Source organism: Sitophilus oryzae, unplaced genomic scaffold (assembly GCF_002938485.1).
Source record: "Sitophilus oryzae breed Bouriz unplaced genomic scaffold, Soryzae_2.0 scaffold_1508_pilon_pilon, whole genome shotgun sequence".
Taxonomy (NCBI): domain Eukaryota; kingdom Metazoa; phylum Arthropoda; class Insecta; order Coleoptera; family Curculionidae; genus Sitophilus; species Sitophilus oryzae.
The window spans coordinates 1,009,244-1,034,959 of record NW_022146179.1 but is presented as its reverse complement, the minus strand read 5'-3'; the positions used below and the strand labels follow the sequence as shown (position 1 = coordinate 1,034,959).

Genomic DNA, 25,716 nt, shown 5'->3' with positions numbered 1-25,716 from the left:
ACTTAATTTTTACCAGATAATTTTGCTTTGCATCGTGATATTTTGATAAACTACACGGAAACTGAACTTGTGCTGCTTTTAAATAACATGCCAATAACCAACATTTTACGTCGAATAAATTAGTTGATTGTTTTGATTGCGTAATTTAAACCGGCCGACTATGTAATAAAGTTAAATAATGCATTTTTACCCCGTTTATGAAAATAAGTATTTTAGAAAGCTCGAACAAGGAAAATAAAATAATATACAAAATATCGTATTTAAAAAAACATATAAGTTTTAGTCAATTTAAAAAAAGACAGATTCCAACGAAGAAATAGTTACGTCACTGCATTCTACGTGAAAACTGTACGAGACCGTTTTCACCTTTTCGATAAGTTATGATACAAAAGGATCGAAAATGCAATAATTTCACATTCGCCCTGTATTTTAGGAAGTAAGAGAGCTAGGACATATCTGTATGTAGCATCTTTAGTTTCATAAAAAAGTAACAGCGTAATGTGAAAACCGCATCTTTGTATCTCGACTCATAAACAAGAAACCCTGCAAAACAATACGAAAATGGGACACCCTTACAGACGTACTGCCAAATCAAGAAATCAACTACGAATGAAATCCAAGATCGATTTATATATTTTATATATTTTAATATTTTTTTGTGTTTGTGATAATTCCTTTGCTACTTCCTCCAAAAACCGACAGTACGTGGAAGGAGCGTTTCGAGGAAGTAAACGGACGAAGTAGCGTTTTGACGAAGGAGGAAGGAACACACAGTCGCATAAAATCGACATTTTCCCATAGTAAATATATGATTTTTGAACGAAGGGACGCGAGGAAGTAACGCGAGGAAGGAGCGAAGTATGAGTATGGGGCTTTGTGTGTCTTTTCTCGATAGTTTGGTTTTTGATTCATCTCAATAGCATTTTTTTGGAGATATTCGCTTTTAAAGGAGACACTTAACATTTTTTCGTTTTTTTTACTTTAAAGCCATGACTTTGCTTTTGGTCTTAAGCCCCATACTCACACTTCGCTACTTCACTTCGTTCCTTCCTCACGTCCCTTCGTCCAAAAATCATATATTTACTATGGGAAAATGTCGATTTTATGCGACTGTGTGTTCCTTCCTCCTTCGTCAAAACGCTACTTCGTCCGTTTACTTCCTCGAAACGCTCCTTCCACGTACTGTCGGTTTTTGGAGGAAGTAGCAAAGGAATTATCACGAACATAAAAAAATATTAAAATATATAAAATATATAAATCGATCTTGGATTTCATTCGTAGTTGATTTCTTGATTTGGCAGTACGTCTGTACAGGGTGTCCCATTTTCGTGTGTTTTGCAGGGTTTCTCGTTTATGAGTCGAGATACAAAGATGCGGTTTTCACATTACGCTGTTACTTTTTTATGAAACTAAAGATGCTATATATGCAGATATGTCCTAGCTCTCTTACTTCCTAAAATACAGGGCGAATGTGAAATTATTGCATTTTTCGATCCCTTTTGTACCCTAACTTATCGAAAAGGTGAAAACGGTCTCTCGTACAGTTTTTCAAGTAGAATGCAGTGACGTAACTATTTCTTCGTTAGAATCTGTCTTTTTTTAAATTGACTAAAACTTATATGTTTTTTTAAATACGATATTTTGTATATTATTTTATTTTCCTTGTTACGAGCTTTCTAAAAATACTTATTTTTCATAAACGGGGTAAAAATGCATTATTTAACTTTATTACATAGTCGGCCGGTTTAAATTATGTAATCAAAACAATCAACTAATTTATTCGACGTAAAATGTTGGTTATTGGCATGTTATTTAAAAGCAGCCCAAGTTCAGTTTCCGTGTAGTTTATCAAAATATCACGATGCAAAGCAAAATTATCTGGTAAAATTAAGTTAAATAAACGGCTCTTATAAAATAAGGGCCGTTTAGCAGTTTAGCAGTACCTAAATAAATAAATATAGAGTATATTATAATTTTCGAAAGCTCATAACAAGGCAAATAAAATAAAAAATAATATATAGAGTGTCCTGTTTAAAAAAAAGAACATAAGTTTGCGTCATTTTTCGAAATAGACAGCTCCAAACGAAGAACCACTTTCGTCACTGCCATTCTACCTGAAAAACGAGACACGGGCGGTGGGTAAGTACTCAATAGGTAGAACAAAACAAAATCAGGGTATCCGGTATATACCTGTACATTTAGATGAACAGTCTAATTTTATAAAAGGTATTTCCAACGACCGCATAGTAAATACCCGGTATAATACCAGTAATATCAGGAATACGAGTACAACTTAACAAGTATAGCTAGAGACGTGAGAAATATAAAATAAGAGACGCCCCTCGATGGGCAGTGGACAGCACACAAATTTGCTTTGATCAGATTTTTCGTAGCGTAACTGCATCTCTCTTCCGCCGAATGCGTTCTCTCTCTATCGTGTGCGCGACCGGTGCTATCCCCAAGTCTCTTCCTATATTTGTCAAACTGTATATCTACAATATTTCTTATATAGTAGATATTATATATTGGTATATTTCTATTCCCGGTATTATACCGGGTATTTACTATGCGGTTGTCGGAAACTCCTTTTATTAAAATTAGGATGTTCATCTAAATCTACAGGTATATACATATATACCGAAATTTTATTTATCTACAAATTGGGTGCTTACCCACAGCCCACCACTGACCCTTTTCACCTTTTTGATAAGTTATAAGATAATCGAGATACAAAGTTATCGAAAAATGCAAAAATTTCTACTAATTAAAAAATAAAAAGTAAAAGAAAAAAATAAGAAATAACTTTGAACTAAGAAGGCTAGAATAAATACGTGTGTAGCATATTTAGTTTCATAATAAGTAGAACAATGATGTGAAAACAGCATCTTTATATCTGTACTCATAAACCAGAAACCCCATAAAACACACAAAAATGGGACATCCTGTACATCTAGCAATCGTCAGTCGATATAAAAATAATTCACACACAATAGTCTAAAAAATGGAAGAAAAAAACAATATTGTCTTCATATTTGTCAAAAAAAGGCATGTCCATATTTATGTAATCGTAGCGACAAAAATAAAAAAATAGAAATAGTGTGCATGATGCCTTTACAAAAATATCTGAAGAAATAGGGATTGACATCATTAACGTTTAATTAGTATGTCATATTTCATGGTTTGGATATAAATTACATAATAAACTTTACTCTATTGTTGACTCGCCTTGTACATTCATACTGATATACCTTGTACATGATACTGAAATATTCGGATTTATTAAAAAAAATATATATTATTAAAATTCAATTTTTATTTTTGACACGACAAAGAATTGCAGTTTTATAAAATAAAAATTATGCGCCTTTCGGATTTTTTAAAAATTTTAGAGGTTACTAGATATTTCGTATTAAACATGTAGCTGCTATATTAAAAATATTTTGTGGTGTGTTGTTGCATAATTGACTAATTTCCAAGCATCGAATAGGCGAAGGAAGGAAACGAAGGGACGAAGGAACGCGAGGAAGTAACGCGAGGAAGTAAGCAGAGGAAGGAGCGAAGTGTGAGTATGGGGCTTTTAGTCAGCAGACTTAGAGAAAATAGTGTTTATGAGTTATTTAATGTCACTGTCTTTGAAAAATCATAATATTCTTGTCTGTTAGTTACTCGAGCAGATATGGTTTTAAGTCCAAAAGTTGCTCTCTACCATGATCAATTAAAGCAGCAATAGCCGATACTGCGCAGAACTTAAAACCAACTTAAAACTATCTCTACTAAAGTAAACGAGTAGATTATTTTCTTTTATCTATGAGTAAACGTTAATAAACAATAATAATATGACTTTTCAATGACAGTGACATTACAAAAACAATAAACACTATTTTATAATTGTGTTGATGAGGACCCAAAATCAATGTTAAAATTATTGTAAATCGTTACTATCTTATTCAAAAACGAATATCTCCAATAAAAATAAAGCTTCTGAGATGAATCAAAAAGTAAACTATCGGGAAAAGGCGTAACTAGATGATGCAACGATTTTTTAAATTCCTTGCATTTTTAACATATTCCACAGAGTGTTTGAAACTTTCACCAAAATATCAACACTTTGTTTTTCATCGTATAATTGACAGATAGAACGTTTCATTTAGTAGGAAATACTAAAAAGTCAAATAATTTAGCTACAAATTGCTTAAGAAATCATCAAAATCGGCCGACTAGAACAAAATATATTAAAGTTTAAAATACATGAATATTTTAAGGTGCTATTATATTTTAAAGTGAAATCTGTAGTTTGGCTTTTTATTTCAAATATACAGGGTCCGGCAATCGGCAATAGTGCGTCGGGCATATGTAGCTCCTAGAATAATAAACTTAAGAATTTTATTTAAGTACAAACCTAAAAGTATGTACGAGGATATATTTCAGGGAAATATTTTAACTTCTATAGGGTGGCTTAAAAAAGTGTGAGTAGATCGGGATGATTTTTTTTAACATTACACTTTACATAATCCTAAAATATGAGTAAACATATTTCGGTAATTTCAGAGATAAAATAATGTGTTTCAACCTTCCTTAAAAAAATATTACAAATACAAGAACTGTCCTGAATTCAAAACAATATTAGGATTTGCTTTAGATGGTCTATACTTACTTTGCTATAAATATCGTAGTCTTAAATCATACACGGTGTTTGTTTGTATGTTGTGTTATGTTCAAAATTCTACGCCAAACGTTCTAAAATATAAAATAATTTTTCTTTATTTTTTTAAATGGAACACCCTGTGTATTATTTTTTTATTAGATGGAGAGTTAAAAAATGAACATTTTTTGTATTTAAAGTACATTATGTATTTCAAAATTTTTAATGGTTTTGTAGATACACGCAGTATTATATCATATGGCTCTTCCAACGGTAAAATACGAGAGAAAAATCATTAGGTGGCTTTGATAAAAATTTACTGTGGATCTGGATAATGCCATTTGAAATATAAAACAGCGAATATCTGCGAAACCGTTAAAAATTTTGAAATACTTTAAATACAAAAAATGTTAATTTTTTAATTCTCTATCTATTGAAAGATAATTTACAGGGTGTTGATTTGAAAAAACTAAGAAAATTTATTTTATATTTTAGAAAGTTTGGCGTAGAATTTTGAACATCCTGTATGATTTACGATTACCGTATTTATAGCAAAGTAAGTACAGACCATCTAAAGTAAATATCTAATATAATTTTGATTTCAGGACAGTTCTTGTATTTTTAATATTTTTTTTAAGAAAAGCTGAAAAATATTATATTTTTTATTTATTTATTAATATCTCTCAAACTATCTAAACATATTTACTAATATCTTAGGATTATGTAAAGTGATCTGAAATGAAGCCAAAATGCAATGATTTACAGGGTGTTCCATTTAAAAAAATCATTCTGATCCATCCACACAAATAGTTTTGTTGTTTTTTGAGCCACCTTATAGAAGTTAAAATTATTTCCTGAAATACATCGTAGTACATACTTTAGGTTTGCACTTAAACAAAATTTCCAAGTTTTCTATTCTAGGAGCTACAGATGCTCGACGCACTATTGCCAGACCCTGTCTTTTTTCTTTTTTTTCTTGAATGCCGTGTCTTGAAATCATATTCTCTCGCAGGACATATCTATAAGTATCGAATATTACGCCGAAAATTAATTTTAATTTTTAATATACAGGGTATACCGCTTTTTAGTAGCAGGGCATTATTAGTTTACAGAAAAACTTATTTTAAGAAGAAAGAGTTCATTACTTACTTGAAAAAATAGAGATGCTAGGAAAACTACCCATCCATATCCACCATCAGGTATTGTTGGGCCCAACTCTGGTTGAGTCGTCAAAACGTTGTCTATAATCATATCGCCGTCATGTTCAGGAGTTCTTTCAACTCTTTCTTCCATTGTTCAACACTCTTTCGTTATTTTCTTCAACAAGAAGCACAATTTGTTTAGTTTTACACCTATCTATTGGCTGCAGACCTTCAAAAAATATTCGAAACGTTTTGTATAAGCTGCAATATGTGCTAATTACTTATGGAAATATTTTTAAATCTAATTAGATCATTATGGCGTTGTTGTTATATATTTGGCTACGGGATTTTGCATATTTAAAGAAAAAAAATTAAAGATATACCAACTACTCACTGAAAAAGTATTTAGGTTTAAATAGATTTATAAAAATAATAATACAGGGTTCTACAAATTCGACGTACGAGCATTGGTATCTCGGAAACCGTAATAGATACGAAGATGGTTAAATTGGGGCAAAGTTGCGCCTTGAGATGTTTACCAAGATTTCATCAAAAAAATTCAAAAAATTTCATGGCTTACTGAGTTACATATTTGAAAAAAAACTCTTTTTTTTTTAAATTCATTTTTATTTTTTCCTGGCGTTACTTTTTAGAAAATCAAAAAATTAATTGCACATTCTCATAGCCACTTTATTAGGGCTATCTGATAGTATTTTTAGATTTTCAAATTGGTTGGTAATTTGTGATATACAGAGGCCAACTTAATTATTTTAAATACGGACCTGCATTTTTTATTTCAGGTTTTGAAAGAACTCGGTCTCCTGAGTACAATGATATGCCACACTTAATATTTTTTTGTTTCGGACATTTGAACACAATGTATTCAAACTAATTTCACGTCCGGCTCTATTTTTTTATTCATAAGCTATAAAACTTAACAATGACGTGGGGTAAAACATTGAATACGGAAAATCAAGTGTAAAAAATAATATAAATTAAAGAATATAATATAATATAATATAAACAATCAAATCATTTCCCCGGAAGATGGATTGGAAATGGTAGGGCAGTATAAATGGTATAATGGCCAGCGAGGTTCCTGGACCTGTCGCCAAGGCTGGTATGGGACATTACTTGACGTCATTTGTAAAAGTGAAATCAATACATCTCCACATTTACAATAAAAAGTACAAACAAAATGCATTCGGAAGTATAAGAAGAAAGTACAAAAACCTATATTTAAAATTGAACGAAAAATAAATTTCTGCGATAGGAAGGGTGGTAACCCTTTCGAACATGTAGAGCATTAGAAACTAGTTTGTAGAAGTTGTTTTATTTATAATAACTACGATTAATATTATACATATTATTAGATTGCACACTGAAATTTCAAATTCACAATAAAAAAAGTTAAAAATCTTTAAATTGCTGACCTGGATATTATTTTTTGAATCTTCCAAATCAGATAATTAACTTAAATAATTTAAAAAACCAGAGTCGGACCTGAAACTAATTTAAATAATAATTAAATAGTTTTGTTGTTGTTAAGGTACGCAAAGCAAAAAAAAAGTATAAAGTGTGGCATATCATTGTACTCAGGAGACTGAGTTCTTTCAAAACCTGAAATAAAAAATGCAGGTCCGTATTTAAAAAAATTAAATTGGCCTCTGTTTCTCACAAATTAGCAGCTAACCTGAAAATATAAAAATACTATCAGATAGCCTTAATAAAGTGGCTATTGGAAAGTGCAATTAGTTTTTTGATTTTCTAAAAAGTAGCGACAGGAAAAAATAAAATTGATTTTCAGAAAAATCCGTTTTTTCCAAAAAACTCAGCAATCCTTGAAATTTTTAAAACTTTTTTGATGGCATCTTGGTGAACATCTGCGCAACAAAGCGCAACTTTGCCCCAATTTAACCATATTTCTATCTATTACGGTTACCGAGATACCAATGCTCCTACCTCGAATTTGTACCACCCTGTATAGTCCCTCTAATTGCCATTGGTAAGAACCATCTAATTTTTAGGTAAAGTCTGTCCAACAAGTCAGGGAAAATTTCAACAGATGACAACAAAAAATAATAGAAAAACAATTTAATTGTGCATCAAAACGACAGACAACTGCCCCTGTCAAGCATTCTCTCGTATAGGACAGACTATACACAATTTTCATTATGTGGAAACTTAAAAATTGTGGAAAAGTTTCCAGAGGCCACGTTGCCAGTCGTTTAAAATTTTATCGCTTTCTGAGAAAAAAAATTAAAATCAGAAATTTTTCTAAATCAATTAATTATTGATCTTTTTAACTTTATGTTTTGGTTTGGTTTGGTTTGGTTTGGTTTACACATTTTAACAAGAAAGGTGAAAATATATTATTGGCTGGTTTAATTAAAATTACAAATGACTTCTGTTAAAAATAAATGTGAATCTATACCTGATATTTAATCATATGTCAGTTACATATATGTGTAGGTGTTCTTTTTTGCTGTACATCTATATGTTCCTTTTTTTGGGTACCGAATTACGAACATTTACCGCTGAAAATCATAACTTTTTCTATAGAACACATAAAATAAAAATTCACGCCCAATAAGCAGGCCTAGTCTTTGATCTACTAAAGATTAAATTAGTCATGTTATCTTATCTCTACCCATGGTAAACTCATTTCATTTACAAATACTTGGTTATTGTTTATGGAGGCAGTGTTGTCAATTTTGTTTTGTCTACAGCTATAGTTATTATTACAGATATATAGGGTGATTCACGGCGATATCACTTTAGATGTTTATGGAGAACCGTTTATTTTTTTTGAAAATTTGGATTTTTATATAAAGGCACTTGCTACCATAGCTTGCTACATTTTTCTAAAATATTTTTAGCATTACAGTGTTGCCGCATCATTCGAAAAGTGGTATTATCTTAATTATTTTAAATGAAACACTCCGGTCGTTCCATCTGAAAGCGCTGTAAAGGCTCCTTCTCCATCTGTCTAAATTATTTTCAGCATTTCAGTGTTGCCGCTTCGTACTAAAAGTGATAGCATCTTTGTTATTTTAAATGGAACACTCGGTATATTATTACATTTTTGGAAACTGCTTTTATATCTCAATTTTTCTGTTATACTAACCTATACCTATCTCTAATAGTTTTTAAGATAAAAATAAAACATGCGTGTAAAATTGATAGAAACATGATCGTGAATAAGCATTGGTAAAATCATGAATTACATTTTTAAAGTTGAAATTTGGGTTATAAGTTAAGTGAAGTCGATATATTCGATCTGTCTAAATAAACCAATTGGATATTACACAGAGAGAGAGCAAAAGTATTATTTATTTCCGTTTGTTATAAAATTACTCAAATCTTTGTTATTTTAAATTCAACCCTATGAATATTATTCAAAAAATGAAAAGAGTAATTGCTTTTCAACGATATATCATGTTCCTATACCGAAATCTTCCGGTTTCTTAGTAGTAGAGCTATTTAAAAATTAATGATTCTATTATTATAGTTTCGTTTCAAGAATTTCGTTACCATGACAATTTTAGAAATTTAGCCCGTAAACTTTAATTGATAAAATACCGTATGATCGAAAAAAAACGGCGTCCAGTTGGCTGGGAAATGACGATCGATGACATTTCCCACATAAATCTATACCAATATATAAAATCCATAAGTGACTGACATACTGATTAATCACGATCCTGCTCAAACCACTCAACGTAAGAAGCTCAATTTTGGCATACAGATTGATTCTAGGGTGTAGAGGTTCGATAAGAAGGGGTTTTTCGAAATTCCAGTTCCAAGAGGGTGAAACCATCCCTCAAATATTACAATATTTTTTATTTAAAAAACGGTCAAGTTTCCGAAAAAACGCTTAAAGACGTATATTTTATTTTGTTTTTTTTTACATATTTTAAGATTTTTTAAAAATGTATACATGGTGTTTCGAAATATCTGGTCATTGATTAATCACGATCCTGCTTAAAGCGCTTGACGTAAAAAGCTGATTTTTGGAAAACAGATTGACTTTAGGGTGTAGAGGTGCGATAAGAAGGGATTTTTCGAAACTCCAATTCTAAGGGAGTGAAACTATCCCTCAAATATTAAAATATTTTTTATTTAAAAACCGGAGAGTTTTTCGGAATATCTCTTAAACACGTATATTTTATTTTGTTGTTTTACATATTTTAAGATTTTTTATAAATTTATACAGGGTGTTTCACAAAATATGACCATTGAGTAATCACGATTCTGCTTAAACTGCTTGACGTTTAAAGCTGATTTTTGGCAAACGGATTGACTGTGGGATGTAGAGGTTCGATAAGGAGGGGTTTCTCGAATCGCAAATTCCAAGAGGGTGAAAACGCCCCGCAAATATTACAATATTTGTTATTTAAAAAACGGTTTGTCTTTCGGGAAAACGCTTGGACAAGCATAATTTATTTGTTTTTTTTACATATTTTGAAATTTTTTAAAAAATCATACAGGGTGTTCCAAAAAGTTGGGTAATTTCTTAACCACGATTCTGCTTAAACTGCTTGACGTAAAAAGCTTATTTTTGGCAAACGGATTTTTCGAAAGTCAAATTCCAACGAGATGAAACTACCTCTCAAATATTACCAAGTTATATAATAATATCGCCATATTGTTTTTTCTCATTCTGACATAAATGTGAGAAAATTTTTATCATTTTGTATGTTAATGGAAATTCTTGCTTTGCTTTATCATCACCATTATAAATTATTAATTCGACGCGAACGAAGTCGCTGGTACACGCTAGTTTACATATAAAATGACAGCGATCTTCATTTCATAGCCATCGTTGACGCCGTTTTTATTCGATCATGCGGTATTTGTCATTTCAACGATTTTCTTTAAACCATTTAAACGAAACAATAATTATAATTGAATTATTATCTTTTAAATGGCTGTACTGAAGAAACCAGAAGGTTTAGTAATTAGAAGATTTGAGTAATTTTATAACAAACGGAAATAATTATTTTTTCTCTTTCAATTGATTTAGATAGATTGGATATGAAGGCTTTCCTTAACCCTTAACCTATAAACCAAATTTCAGCTTTCAATATACCGAATTTATGATTTAACCTATGCTTATTCAAGATCATGTTTTTTGTCATTTTTTTCTTAATAAACTTGTACTTGTACTAAAAGTGGTAACAAAGTTGCTACCACTTTTAGTATGTGTTACCACTTTTAGTATAAAGCGGTAACACTGTAATGCTGAAAATAATTAGATGAAGCAGGTGCCTTTATGCAAATTGCATTTGTTTCAAACTGCATTTATTTAAAAAAAAATCACCGGTTCTCCATAAATATCTAACGTGCCATGGCCGTGAATCACCCTGTATACAGGGTAGTCCACTTTTTAGTCGCAGAATTTTTCTTATCTTATACTGCCAAATTAATTGTTCATTTTTTAAAAATCTTATTTTTCCAAAAATAAAATAGTTTGAAACAAAACTTTTAGCGTATGAGTTAGTTTAGGTATAACCTTCCAGTTGGAATTAATTAACTTTATTAGGTTTAACAAAAATAACAAGGCGAAAAACAATAAGAATTACAAAAAGCTGTGTACGTTACAACCCGAGTTTAAATATTTTTGGTTACAAGTTACAACGGGCAAGATAAATCTACCTACATTAGGGTTTTATCGAAGGGACCACGCAGGGTCGCGCTCAAGAAAAATAAACACTTAAGCTGTCACTCATATTTAAACCAGACATAACATACCGTATTCCGTGAAACACTTGTCGATAGGTATCGGGACAAACTGTCACATGCATAACACCTCGGTTTCCAAAAGAAGACCTTTTCGTAAGGAGGAAAGTTCTTGCAGGACATTTCTTGCTATCTAAACCACTCATATATAAACCATAAACCAGACATAACAGACCGTATTCCGTGAAACACCGATAGGCCCCTATTGCCCATTATATAACAATTTATTTATATGTATACCGGGTGCGTCTCAAAAGTGGCTGCACCCCTATAACTTTTTTATTTTTTATTACAGAACGAGATTTGGTATGTTAGTATGTGACAAAAATTAGGATTGACTGACGTATTCAATTTTTTCCGTCACTTTCCTGTTTCACCGGAAATTACTAAAACTTTTTAATTTTAAATGGCACCCTCGGTATTTTGTTATTTTATTCGATAGAAAATGACACTCTGAATAGAATGACATAGCATGTGTCAATTTTTGACATTTTTGAATATGGTTTATTTCAAATTGCAACATGCGGTTCTTAACGACAATAATTTGATACGAAATACCAAGTGCGTGGTATCAAATTATTCGTAAAAAAATAATGAGTCACTTTCGTTCCATTTGAAAAAATTGAGATATGATTAAAAATACGATTTGGGCATCTTTTAACACCGACCAGGACAAGACACTAAAAATATTAGACGATCATATCTATTTTTCTAAGGCTCCTTGATTAAAAATTTGTGTTTTTAACATAGCCATGGCGCTCTAGATTGAAATTTAAAATACAATTTTGTTCTAAGCGAAAATGTCAAAAGTTGACATATGATATCGTCCTATTGCTGCCACAAACAACCAAATTCAATCACTAACTATGTTTTGAATCGGAGAATCGATTGCAAATGTCATTAACTACGATTTCTGGCTATTTATGTTTTATTTTAATACCGAATAGTTACTAACTATAACATCTTTATGCAATGCAATTCATCTTTAGACGCATTTTTCTCGGAAGTAATAAAAAGTAAGTTAGTGACTTTTGGCAGCAATGGGACGATATGTCATTCTATTCAGAGTGCCATTTTCTATCGAACAAAGTAAAAAACTACCGAGGGTGCCATTTAAAAATCAAAAGTTGTAGTCATTTCCGGTGAAACAGAAAGTGGCCGAAAACAATTGAATAAGTCAATCAATCCTAATTTATGTCATACACTAACATACTAAATCTCGTTTTTTTATCGGAAAAAATAAAGAAGTTATAGGGGGTGAGCCACTTTTGAGACGCACCCGGTATGCTATTGCCAAGCAAATTGCATAGTTTGTAAAATATAATTAGTAATAAAAGGAACCTCGCTGTAGTTTAGGTAGGGTGCAAAAAAATATAATTTATAATTAGGGTGCATAAAAATATTTAAAATCTCGAATAAACTACATAAAACAAATCGACTTTTTATTTTAATCTTTTTTTAGTTAAATCGGATTTCCATAGTAATTAACGACTCATTTACAATCTTTGTTTACAATTTATTAGATTTTGTAGTTTTTGCTTTAGCAAAGAATTATTGGCAATTGGCTAAAGCTCCATACTCACTATGCGTTGATGCGTCGATGATATTTTTCGATAAATTAATATTTAAACTTTATAACTTATAACAGCAAGTTATAGGAATATTTTTTATAGATACGAATAATTTTGTACTTTTAACAGTTATTTTTCGATTTATTATAAATTCTTAAACAAGTTCATTTTTTTGGATTTAAATCCCCATTAATAAAATTTAAAAAGTCGGCGATTTAAATCAAGTTGAATTAAATCTTTGTACCCTGATTTTAGGTACATGATGGGTACATGTATGTAAGACTTATGGATTATTAAAATATTTGTTTTTAAGAACTGTACTATTTTAAATTTTAATGTAAAAAATAAAAGGCAACAAGACAGAATTATTCCTAACATACTCTATTAACTGACTATCTTTTTCATCTAGCCGGTCTGTCTAAAATCTTAACAAAAACAAAATTATCTTAAATGGTCTACGAAAAGGTCCATAAATAATGCACGTGCACACTGGTGTTGATGCAAGCCAAGCATTGTCGCTGGATTCTTGTGTCGCTGTATCCTAAAGAAACCTTTGTATACTCTGTTTTTTTTCTCAGGTAAGATTTCGACAGACGATGACAGAAGAAAAGCAGATGACATCCCATACCAATCTATTTATTTTACTAAAAAAAGTTTATAAAGAACGTTAATTAAAAAAAAAAGGTTATAATTTTGTGTCAACTTTTGTTAAATACCCTGCGTTTTGGAAGATTTGATGCGAATTATTACGTGTGTTTTGTGTCTTTTGAAGTTAAGTGGAGGAAAAATCAGTGAAAATTAACTGTAGACCCAGAGCACAGTTTGTGGTTAATACTCGCTGCCCAGGCAGAAAGTCTTATACACCAATGGAGTTGCCATCGATAAAGTTTGTATACCATTTCGTCGTAGATAAGTGCATCTCGTATATGGTAGAAGGATCAAACTAAATAGTAAAATATCAACATCACACGATAGGTAAATAATGGATTTTAGTACTGTAGAGATAATGTCAAAAGGTGTCAAAAGGTACTGGTTTAAAAATTAAGATTAAAGAGTGAGTGAAATAACCTTTAAGGTATAAAATTTGGTAGGAGTTATTATTAATAAAATAGTTTGTTTTATTTACCTATGTTGTTTTATTTATTCCTGTGGAATATTACAAATTTGTATTTGTACATAAGTAATATTGATAAATATAATCATAAATGCGGGTAATTTCATAAAGCTTGAAAGTAAATAATAGTTCTTGGTAACATTTGGGCTCTGCGGTGGAACACTAAATTCACCTATTTTATTAATAAATACATACCTAGGCTTAAAGATTAGTGTATATAAGTTATTATAATTTGTTTCTGTACCAAATAAACAATATTTTGTTTAAAAAATATATTTAATATGGTAATAATTATCAAATAAACACATAATAAACATGAACGGCCTTCAAATATCTCAACTGTCGCCGATCCTGACACAGAAATTATGGTGCAATGTTGCCGGTTTTGTTTTTAATTTATACTACCTTTTTCCTAACGATTTTATTAAACTCTTAGTAATATATTTTTTTGTTATCATTTAATTTATTTATAACTATAATATGTTAATAACATATTTAATAAATATTATTGAAGAAGGAAAAGTTGGGTTGCCTATAATATTTAGATAAAGAATAATAGATAATTCATTGTAAAAAATCTATTGGTATTGAGTTGTTTAACAATTAAAGAGTTGGAGTATTTGAGAAGATTTTTAATTAGAGAGCTGGTACATTTGAATCTCTAGAAATATATACCGTATGATCGAAAAAAAAAACGGCGTCAGCGATGGCTATGAAATGAAGATCGCTGTCATTTTGCCCTATAGAATTTATATGGGAAATGTCATCGATCATTAAATTTCCCAGCCAACTGAACGCCAAAGCGCCGTTTTTTTCGATCATAGGGTAGTATTATAATATAAATTGGAAAACAGCTGTTTGTAATGTAAAAGATTATTCGCCATTTTGTCAAATGGCAAGCTTAAAGATATCTTTTGACGTATTTATTAAACCGTTATTTTTAATTATAATAAGCAATAATAATGACATTAGCAGTTAATTAAATTTCTATATACACAGGATGGCCCAAACCTGGTCCGGAAACGTCGGCAGCATATTCTGCAGATAAAACTAAGTAAAAAGTTCATGCTCGTGTATGGTAACATATCCCTAGAAGCTTACGATGGGGAGTTCAGGGTGTAAGAATTTTCATTTTTGTTTCGATTTTTTTACCAAAATACATCAAATTCCTCATATCAAAAAACTTCCAGACACCAATTTTCATCTAAACTTTGACGTTACTTCACAAATTATTTGGAAAAATTCGAAGTAAAAATAGGAAACTTGCTTTCCCTGTATCTCAAACTAAAAAAATCTTGTTTTCATATTGAAAAAAAAAAAAGATTTTTTACTTATTTTTATCTGCAAAATATGCTGCCAAAGTTTCCGGAATACAGATCGGACCACCCTATATATGAGCCGATGAGAAGCAAAGTGGTGTAAGTCAATTTTTTGTTTAAAGTGAACTAAGTCCATATCTGAAATCTAGACAATAGGTTCTGTTTAATGGCAAAGCGGTGCAAGTCAGAAGTTAAAACGAGGGTCAACAGATGGCAGCAAAATTCAGTTTGTGACAGAGAATAGGTACATTAAAGAAATGCTAACTTCATGTTAAAAAATGGAAACAGACGCCACCTGGTGCAGCCTGGCAGTACTAGCTAAATTGAGGGGAATTGGAGGGGCGGGGCTTAAAAGAGGGGAAATTTTTTAAAAAATATTTTTATAAGTATCACTGATTTACTGTTTAAAGTTAATAAACATATTTTTATTACTTTAATACAAAGTATTAGTATTATCTATTAACTTTTACACAGCAAATCGGCAGAAATATTGACCCAAAGACTTATTATTTTCAGAGAAAATTCATAGTAAATAAATTACATTTAGTAAAACAATATCATTTATTTTTTAGAGCTAGATTTATATTACAATAATATTAAGGAAATATATATATTTTTTAACAATGAAAAAAGAATATCCCGGAACACCAAGAAAAATAAAGATGATCCAATTAATGACTTAAAATTAGTTCAAAATACATTTTGCAAATAACTAGTGAATTGGAAAGATAAACATACTATTAAAATACATTTAGTAGTATGTTATCATCTATATACTGATAATACATAAGTATATAATAACATGCATAAGGCACTATGATACAACTACCTAGTAGTTGTATGAAAATATTTACACTAATATCACAAAAATATGTGCTAATTTAAAATTCCTTTAATGAATCTAATGAAACACTATCTATAGCCTCAATACATGCCATTCCAAAGGCAAAAAAAACTATTATACCAAATAAATATAAGCTGAATACAACATAAACCAAGCCAACGTGCATAAAAAACCAAAAAATGCATCAAAAATACTTTTATCAGAACATACCCTTGGATATATTATGTATTTTATATATCGCACATCCGTTCAAAAGTTTACTAACTCAAAATAGAGAATATAGAGAGCATTGTCAAGAGAGAAGTAAAGAAATTTAAGTTAAGGCAATATGCTCCTTTTTGGATATTAATGGCCAAATAATATAATGTTGATTTAATAAGGAGGCTTTTTACTGGCATCCTTCTGAGGTATAAATCAGATTAAAAAGGACATTGTTTTGTAATAATTGTTTGTTTTTGTAAACATTTTTTGAAGACAATACAGTTTTGAACGGGCTGTGCGATATAAACAAAGGATCTTACTATTATTTGAGGGTAGAAAGTATTTAAATAACATAAAACATAATCAAAATCATTTGTCATCATAAATTATAGAGGTACTTACGTGTTTTGATATTATTATCAGGAAATAATACGTTTAGTTAAACAGGTACGCTGCCAGGCAAGTTCTAGCGGCGGGTCTTTGCAAAGTTGAAATCTGAAATACAAAAATACGTTTACATCTTAGTTGTATTTACGAATTAAGTATTTGTGTGTAATTTCTGACTTACCAGTTAATTGAATAATCGCATTAAACACATCCAAATGGTAATTTAATATTGTAAAAAACAAAATGTTTTCAAAATCAACGCCAGGACAGCCGGCCAGCTTCTTTGTTGACAAAATGGCCGCGGTATCATGATTTAAGCAATGTGAGTGACAAAGAAAGCCAATGCCTGGCAAATGTTGCTTTCTTTGTCGTTTATCCTGGCACGTTTAAATTTGACTGTTGCCTATTTTCCCATACAAGTGACACCCCCATGGTTTGTGAGTTAATCGGCGGATACGTTGACAACCAAAGTGACGTACGTCGACTTACACCGCTTTGACGGTACACAAATGCTAATTTTAGATTTTTTTTGCACTGACAGTGTCATAGTTTGGGTGTTTTTTTATTTATTTCAATATATTTTTGAGTGTTTTGTGCACCAGCTTGTTCTTCGTGGTTCATTGGCGAATTGTAAAGATGGATTCGGACAGTAGTGCTGCAGATTCTTTCGAAAACGAGAGCAGCGTTGAAATTGTTTCGGATTCCGACGAAAGCACCGGTAAAGCTAGATTTAAAATTATTAGGTGTACGTAATATGATATATAACTTTTATTTTGAATTTCTAGAATCCACACCCACGACTGGCAAAGTGATAATAGATCTTCTAGAAGTAGAAAACGCCAGAGATATGAATGGAAGCGAGAGGCTCAGAAGAAGGCACGCAATTTTGGCCAAACCTATGTTACTAGTAAAGGGAAGGTTGTTGCTGAAAAGAAGTTTTCCGCTAACTTTGAATGCAAATGTCGAGAAAAAATGTGCAAATAACATACAAGAGGCCTTACACGCAAACTTTGTTTTAAAACTTTTGGGACATGGGATCGTTTCAAACTCAAAACGCGTATCTATGTGGCCTAGTGCAGCAGACATTACCTTCTAACAGACGCCCAAGAAATTCTTCAAGACCGCCCAAGCAGAAGATTAACCATTACCGTTTCCAGGTAGAAGGAAATAGTGTGTCGTTTGCAAAAAAATTTTCTAAATACTTTACAAATTTCTGATGGGAGGCTAACTCGAGCTCTAAACAAGGTAATGCTTGGAAAGCCTGCTGGGTCTGATGATCGTGGACAGCGAGCTCCAAAAATAAAACTTCTGTGGAAGCAAATGAGCAGAACTTCTCAATCATATCAATTCATTTCCTTCATACCAATCCCATTACACCAGGGCTCATAACCCCAACAGACGCTACCCTAGCAGAAAAATTTAAATTTTGCGCAAAATGTACAACCTGTGCCCCTTACAGACGTACGTTTAATAATTCTTTTAATTTGCATTTTCATAAACCCTCCAAAGACACATGCTGCAAATGTGATTCTTGGAAAGTAAAACTGGAAGCATCGCAGAATGAGCAAGAAAGAGCTACGATCAAACAACAGCATGAGTTACACCTAAGGAAGGCAGAAGCGGCCAGAGAATCCTTGAAACGAGATAAACTGAAGGCACAGCAAGAGGAAGGCTTTTATGCATTTACTTTCGACTTAGAAAAAGCCCTGCCATTTCCAGTTATATCAACTTCACTGGCATACTACAAAAGAAATATGTACGCATACAACCTTGGTTGCCACGAAATGGAAACTGATCTAGGTTACATGTACGTTTGGAATGAGACGATTACTTCCAGGGGTTCTCAAGAAATCGGTTCATGTATCTCCAAACACCTCCAGACTCGAGCTTCAACATGCAAGCACGTTGTGGCCTATAGCGATGCATGTACTGGACAAAATCGTAACATCAAAATAGTGCTTTTTTCATGCTATTAGTGAGCAGCGAAGCGAATGAAATTGACGTCATAGATCACAAATTTATGGTTAGCGGACATTCATTCTTACCAAATGATTCCGATTATGGTTCTGTGGAAACATACGCCAGGAACAAAACCATATACGTTCCTGAAGACTGGTGTAATATAATTACACAGTGTAGAAGACATAAACCATTCCACCTGACTAAAATGTTCAGAAAAGATTTCCATTCAGTAGAGCTGTTGGAGAAAGCCATAACTAGAAGAACGAAGAATGAGAACAACCAGCCAGTTAATTGGCTCAAAATTCAATGGATCAGAGTTGTGAAAGAAAAGCCTTACGTATATTATTATACAAAAGAAACGCTTTCCGAAGACTTTCCATTTGCATGTATAAATCTAAAACCCAAGAAAGGTGGAAGACCTTCACTTCTTTCAAATATACCGACTACAGATCTGTACTCTGAGACACGACCAGTGACAGCGGCAAAAAAAAAGGACATGTTGGACCTCCTTCCATACATACCCCCCATTCACCATGACTTCTTTAGGAATTTATCCACGGCGCCAAATACGAACGATACAACTCCATTAATGGATATTGAAGAGGAAGAAGGAACCGAACATTAATGTTATATTTTTTTCGTTCTACTTTGTGATAATGTATTGTGATAAATTCTTACATTTCTACATTAAATAGTACTTAAAACAAAAAATAATGTACTTTTTTTTTTAATTTTTTTTTTGGAGCCTTTGTAACTAGAAGAAGGACTTCATTGATAAGCAAAGTGGTGTAAGTCACTTTGCGCCCGTATAAAACAAAAACTACATCGATTTTTAGTATTCATACAACTTTACAATAAAACTTTAGGGTGTTGTTACAACATCCCTTTGTACTAAATTTTGGTTTTATAATTTGGGAGTTTATTATTTACACAATTGCAAAACTTTGTGTTTCTCAGAAGTACTATTACTTGACTTACACCACTTTGCTTTTTACCGGCTCATATTATATTCTCTATAATAAGACAAAAATTTATTTGTCACGCATATTTTATAGATTTCTTTTCGTCGTACCGCATAGCACAATTAGAGTACCTAATCGAGAAAATTAAAACTTAAAACTATAATTCTGGTGTGGAGACTCCAGGAGAGTCTCAGATACTACCCTAGAAGTTTTAGACCTCTATCTCACCCGGAAGTGGTCGTACCGCCGAACCCAAACAGAGTAAACGTCAAATATAAAACTTAAGCTAGACGCTTTAAATTTGGTATGGAGGCTCCAGGAGGGTCTCTGATACTACCCTAGAAGTTTCAGACCTCTATCTCACCCGGAAGTGGTCGTACCGCAGAGCCCAAATAGAGTAAACGACAAAATTGAAACTTAAGTTAGAAGCCTCAAATTTGGTATGGAGACTCCAGGAGGGTCTCTGATACTACCCTAAGAGTTTCAGACCTCTATCTCACCCGGAAGTGGTCGTACAGCAGAGCCCAAATAGAGTAAACGACAAAATTAAAACTTAAGCTAGAAGCCTCAAGTTTGGTATGGAGACTCAGGAGGTATAAATACTACCCCACAAATTTCAGGCTTTAGCTAAAGTTTTCAGGCTTCGTCGTTACTATTTGAACTTACGCGGCGTCGGAAAGATGGTCTGAAAGCAGAGGTATCCATCCTGGGGTCTCCTGCAAGGCAGGCACTGGTACATATTTGTTTCGTTTACTCTGTTGGGCTTTCTGCGGCCGACTGCTTTCAGCGGGCTGGGGCAATATACCAGACGAACTTCAGCAAGTTTGTTGTTTGTTGAGCTCTGCGTACGACCGCTTCAATGAAGATTAAACCTGGGGGCCATCTGAACCCTCACAGAGCATCCATACCTGGAGCTTCTGGCAAGTTTTTAATTTTGTTGTTCTACTATTTGAACTCTGCGGTACGATCACTTCCAGGTGAGATAGAGGTCTGAAACTTTTTAGGGTAGTATCAGAGATCCTCCTGGAGTCTCCATACCAAATTTAAAGCGTCTATCTTAAGTTTTATACTTGACGTTTACTCTATTTGGGCTCTGCGGTACGACCACTTCCGGGTGAGATAGAGGTCTGAAACTTTTTAGGGTAGTATCAGAGATCCTCCTGGAGTCTCCATACCAAATTTAAAGCGTCTAGTTTAAGTTTTATATTTGACGTTTACTCTATTTGGGCTCTGCGGTACGACCACTTCCGGGTGAGATAGAGATCTGAAACTCTTAGGGTAGTATCAGAGACCATCCTGAAGTCTCCATACCAAATTTGAGGCTTCTAGCTTAAGTTTTATATTTGACGTTTACTCTATTTTTTATTGGTTCTGCGGTACGACCACTTCCGGGTGAGATTCAGGTCTGAAACTTCTAGGGTAGTATCAGAGACCCTCCTGGAGTCTCCATACCAAATTTGAGGCTTCTAATTTAAGTTTTAATTATGTCGTTAACTCTATTTGGCCTCTGCGGTACGACCACTTCCGGATGAGATACAGGTCTGAAACTTCTAGGGCAGTATCAGAGACCCTCCTGGAGTCAGTACCAGCATTTCATATATCCATGTACTAGTACGTAAAAAAATGTTTACTCATCTGCCACTATAAGTTATTAAAAAATCTTAAAGTGATTAGTTTTTTACAAATAATATACCTACTTCGTATAATAAAGAAGCAAAATTTTTAATAAATTGAAAAGGTATTATTTTGATACCAAATCATCAAGACTCTAAATAAATTATATGTATAATTAATTCTTACAACTTGTCTTTATTGCTCCACATCTACACATAGGTATACAGTATATATGTCGGATTGTCTTTTACAAGAGGAAAAACTTTTTTATTGTCGACATTTTGAGAAAAAAGAAAAAATTAAAAAAAAATTTTTTGCTTATTCGAAAATGAATCCCTTTATACTTTTCAAAATTTCCGTACCGCTTTAGAAAATTAAAGAGAAAAACATGAAAATATTAGGCTAGAATATTAAATTATTATTTTTTGTTAGAATTTTTTTATTTTTATATTTTATATACCATAGAAACGTTTTGATTTTTTAGGACTTAGAAAGATTCAACAATATTTTCATGTTTTCTTTGCTTCCTTTGCTCTAAACGGTATGGAAATTTGAATATAAGTATACGGATTACAGGATTAACCATTTTAGAACAAGCAAACATTTTTTATGAGGAATGCATTTATCTCAAAATATCAATAATAAAAATGTTTTTCCTCTTGTAAAGCTAATCGAGATGCCTGTTCTACTAGTACCCTAGTACCAAGAATAATACTTAATACCTATTATTCTTTGCTAGTACCCTTCTGTCGCTTCTAGTACAATTATATTTATTTTATGAATATCATATGCAACCAATGATTCACTAATCTGGGGCAAAAGCAATATATTTTTTATATTTGATAGTATTAATTATATTATAGCAATTTAATTAAGTAAACGATTGAATATAACAACTACTGTGTTAGTAATTGTTTATTTAAAGCCAGTATTTTGATAATTTCTAGAGTTTAAAATAAAATAAAAATCTTAAAGGAAAATGAAAACATATCGGCAACATGGCACGAAAAATTGTAAATATAGATGGCCGATTTACCGATTTGCTTAATATCAAGGCTTATATTTCTTAAGTATTATCGATAATTTATGTAACAAAGTATTGTTTTTCGTTGACACAAATGATTTATATACACTAATATTGAAAGCTAGGTACTGTTCAATTCGTGAGGTTTGGAACTTTCGTCACAGATTGCTATTCTCTCTCTTATCCATGTTTATCACATGAAATGGAAATTTTGTGTCAAAAACGTAAGTCCATTATATTGATTACATCATTATTTTATTTTTTTTATATACTGATCACATGCTGATCCCTATTATTACGGATAAAATATTTATGTCCTTGTCCGATAAGCACGAATAGAAAAGGACAAACACCGTGTTTGTATTACCCGCCGAAATTGAACAATACGGAACGCCGACTGTCAAAGTTGTCGTTAAATTTTAACGGCTTTCCGATAGTTTCCATGATTTTTTCAAAGAGGATTTTTTATCACTTTTGATATTTTGTGGGAGATTTTCATGTTTACTGAGTTGACTGTGATTTAATTTGTGTTTAAAATTCCGTCCCGTTTTAGTGAAAACGAACAACGGCTCATATTAAAAGTTATCCAGTATTTCAAACTCGAAAAAATGCTGGAAAACCCCTTTTGCCTGTGTCGGCTGTTTACGATGTAATTGGACAACTAACTAGAATTAACATTTTTTTTAACTAAATCGAAAATATTCGCGTGTTTGATAGAGAGCATCGGAGGCTTTAGGAATTTCACGCATGACTGTGTAAAAGAATCAGTCTCAAATAAGTAAAAGATGAAGAACAAAAAGCAGCAACAAGTCATAGAATTGCTTTGTCCCGTGGAATTCCTGCTTATAAGATACATGAACATACAATTAGAACAGGTATTTATTCAATGTATGCTGCAGGTAGGCTACAATAAATTTATTATTGTTTAATATTATATATATCTAATTTTTTCACTGTATGGGATTATATAGGGGAACATATTACATTACAAACTTTGCAAAGCAAACCTTCAAAACATTGATGATGTTCAGTTGTCTCTGACTATGTTGGGGAAAGGACTTAAATATTTGCAGTTTAGATGGCAAAGTTGCAAACATTCTAACAGGAAGCCCCCAATGGAGCAACCATATATTGCACAAGAAGAGACTGCAATTTTACGACAATATAAAGAAAATCAAATCTCTGCTTGTTCTTTCAGACCAGTATTTCTTGATGAAACCTGGATTTACAGTAAGGGTGGATTTAGAAAGAGCTGGCAAGATGGCAGTCTACAAACAGTTCGTAAAACATCTGGAGAAGGAGTAAGGTACATGTTTTTTACATATTCATTGGTTCACTTATAGGTCAGTTAGAAGATGGTTAGAAGGGAACAAATAGAGATACAAACAATAATACATGATAACTGTTAAGTTGTTTCTAGTAAGTAACATATGAGCCATGCACTGCACAACTCAGTTAACTCCACTTTTAAAAATTTTTAAATTTAAGTGTAAAACCAATTGTAATATTCAAACAGTTTTCCAAAAAATAGACAAATAATAACCTCTGATGTTTGGAAAATGTTAAGTTATTAATATACCAACTGGATTTATACAATTTAAACCCTCAAATATGACCACATTCATCAACTTAAAACGAGGAAAGGGGGCAGAATTACCAGTAGAAATTTTGTGATGGAAAATCGCTAGGCTCCATGCCAAGGCCGTTTGTGAAAAGTGATTCCTAGTTCTTTCTCTCATTACAGATCTTAGAATTGTAAGCACAACAAAACACCATACTTAAATAATAATTGTTTCAAGTCTTTAAAAAGCTTTTTACAGCACAAAATACAAAAAAACACACAATTTTTAGGAGCCAATCACAAAATTTGATATTGGCCCTAGATGTCGATTACGCGTCCCCTCTCTTTGCTTGTCTAAGGTGCATGAGCAGTAAACAGCTGATATAACGATAATGTTTCTAACCTAAAGAGTGAATGCAAAGAAAAACATAAAACGTTACATCTGCATAGCAACAAGTGTGCACCAATAAATGCATGGGATTATATCGATTACATTGTAGTTTAACTGTAAAGAAATGTACCTTGTACTTCATTTTTGGGTATGTATGATAGTGATTTTTTAAGGTATATTGTATTGCATGCTGGGTCAGAAGATGGATTTGTGGAGAATGCTAGCTTAGTTTTCAAATCAGGCACTAAATCGGGTGACTACCATGATTCAATGAACTCGGCAAATTTTGAAAAGTGGTTTGAAGAACAATTAATTCCAAATTTAGGTGATAATTCACAATAAGCTCTTAGGAATTATATTATGATTTTTTTAAAATTATATTATGTTTAATGGGAAAATCTAATATTGTCTAATCTAAAATTTAGATGAACCATCTCTGATTATAATGGATAATGCTCCATACCACAGTACCCTTTTCGAGAGAACTCCAAATCAGAGTTGGAGTAAGGAATCCCTGATTAATTTCTTGCAAGGAAAGGGAATTCAATCACCACCTCTGGCAATGAAAGATCAGGTTTGGAATATAGTCAAGCAGAATGTTGCACCTAAGAAATACAAGTAAGTCAACAAACAGTCTTATTACTTTGACATGAATGCAATTGTATATGCGATATGTTGATTTAACATTATAACTTTATTCCATTGCATTTATTTGGCAGACTGGACGAATTACCCAATGAGAAAGGACATCGTGTGTTGAGACTTCCTCCATATCATTGTCAGTACAATCCCATCGAGATGGTATGGTCAGAATGCAAGCGCTACTATGATGCCAAGATTAGTGCCATTCATCCTGTTACAAGTGATGCAGTATTAGGTCTTTGGAAAGAAGCACTTGAGAAGGTAGATTACATGTGGTTTAGATTATTTTATATTAAAAGAAAGTTTTTATTTTAGGTTACACCAGAGAAATGGAAGAATTATATCAGACATACCAATAGCATAATCGATAAAGCATGGGCCCAAGAACAACTGATTGATGCCTCCGATATTCTACCTGTAATTATTGACACGAATGATTCCGATTCAGATGAGGACAATTATTTAACTGAGGGAGAAGAAAGTGTGTAGTGTTTAGTGTCTAGTATTATTTTTCATACATATTGTTTTATGTTGTACAGTGTGAGTCAGTGACAGAGTATAGAGTAAATTTAATTAGTAAATTATGTAATACGTAACT

The 25,716-nt window shown here is 32.1% G+C and overlaps 2 protein-coding genes across 3 annotated transcripts in view; one reads left to right on the top strand and one right to left on the bottom strand.

Moving 5' to 3' along the window:
• Positions 1-25,716, bottom strand: part of LOC115878364 — a 77,787-nt gene that overhangs the window by 48,471 nt on the left and 3,600 nt on the right. Inside the window, exons 1-2 of one of the 2 annotated variants that reach the window (XM_030894835.1) lie at positions 8,219-8,434; positions 5,792-6,013 (exon numbers count right to left, since the gene is read on the bottom strand). In XM_030894835.1, coding sequence (XP_030750695.1) covers positions 5,792-5,935 — 144 coding nt within the window. In that variant the 5' untranslated portion in view covers positions 5,936-6,013; positions 8,219-8,434. Of the gene's footprint in view, positions 1-5,791; positions 6,014-8,218; positions 8,435-25,716 lie in introns of those variants that run through there. The other variant, XM_030894836.1, reaches the window with a different exon arrangement.
• On the top strand, positions 23,640-25,685 carry LOC115878292. The gene is made up of 5 exons (XM_030894748.1): positions 23,640-23,830; positions 24,650-24,801; positions 24,902-25,094; positions 25,196-25,379; positions 25,434-25,685. The coding sequence occupies exons 1-5, from the start codon at positions 23,640-23,642 to the stop codon at positions 25,605-25,607; spliced, it is 894 nt and encodes a 297-aa protein (XP_030750608.1). The 3' UTR covers positions 25,608-25,685.

Bases quoted from the DNA above. Each gene is read 5' to 3' on its own strand.
- LOC115878292 (XM_030894748.1), top strand. From the start codon at position 23,640: ATGGAGCAACCATATATTGCACAAGAAGAGACTGCAATTTTACGACAA. The intron at 24,802-24,901 runs GTGATAATTCAC...TCTAAAATTTAG, and splicing joins ACAATTAATTCCAAATTTAG to ATGAACCATCTCTGATTATA. The intron at 25,095-25,195 runs GTAAGTCAACAA...TTTATTTGGCAG, and splicing joins GTTGCACCTAAGAAATACAA to ACTGGACGAATTACCCAATG.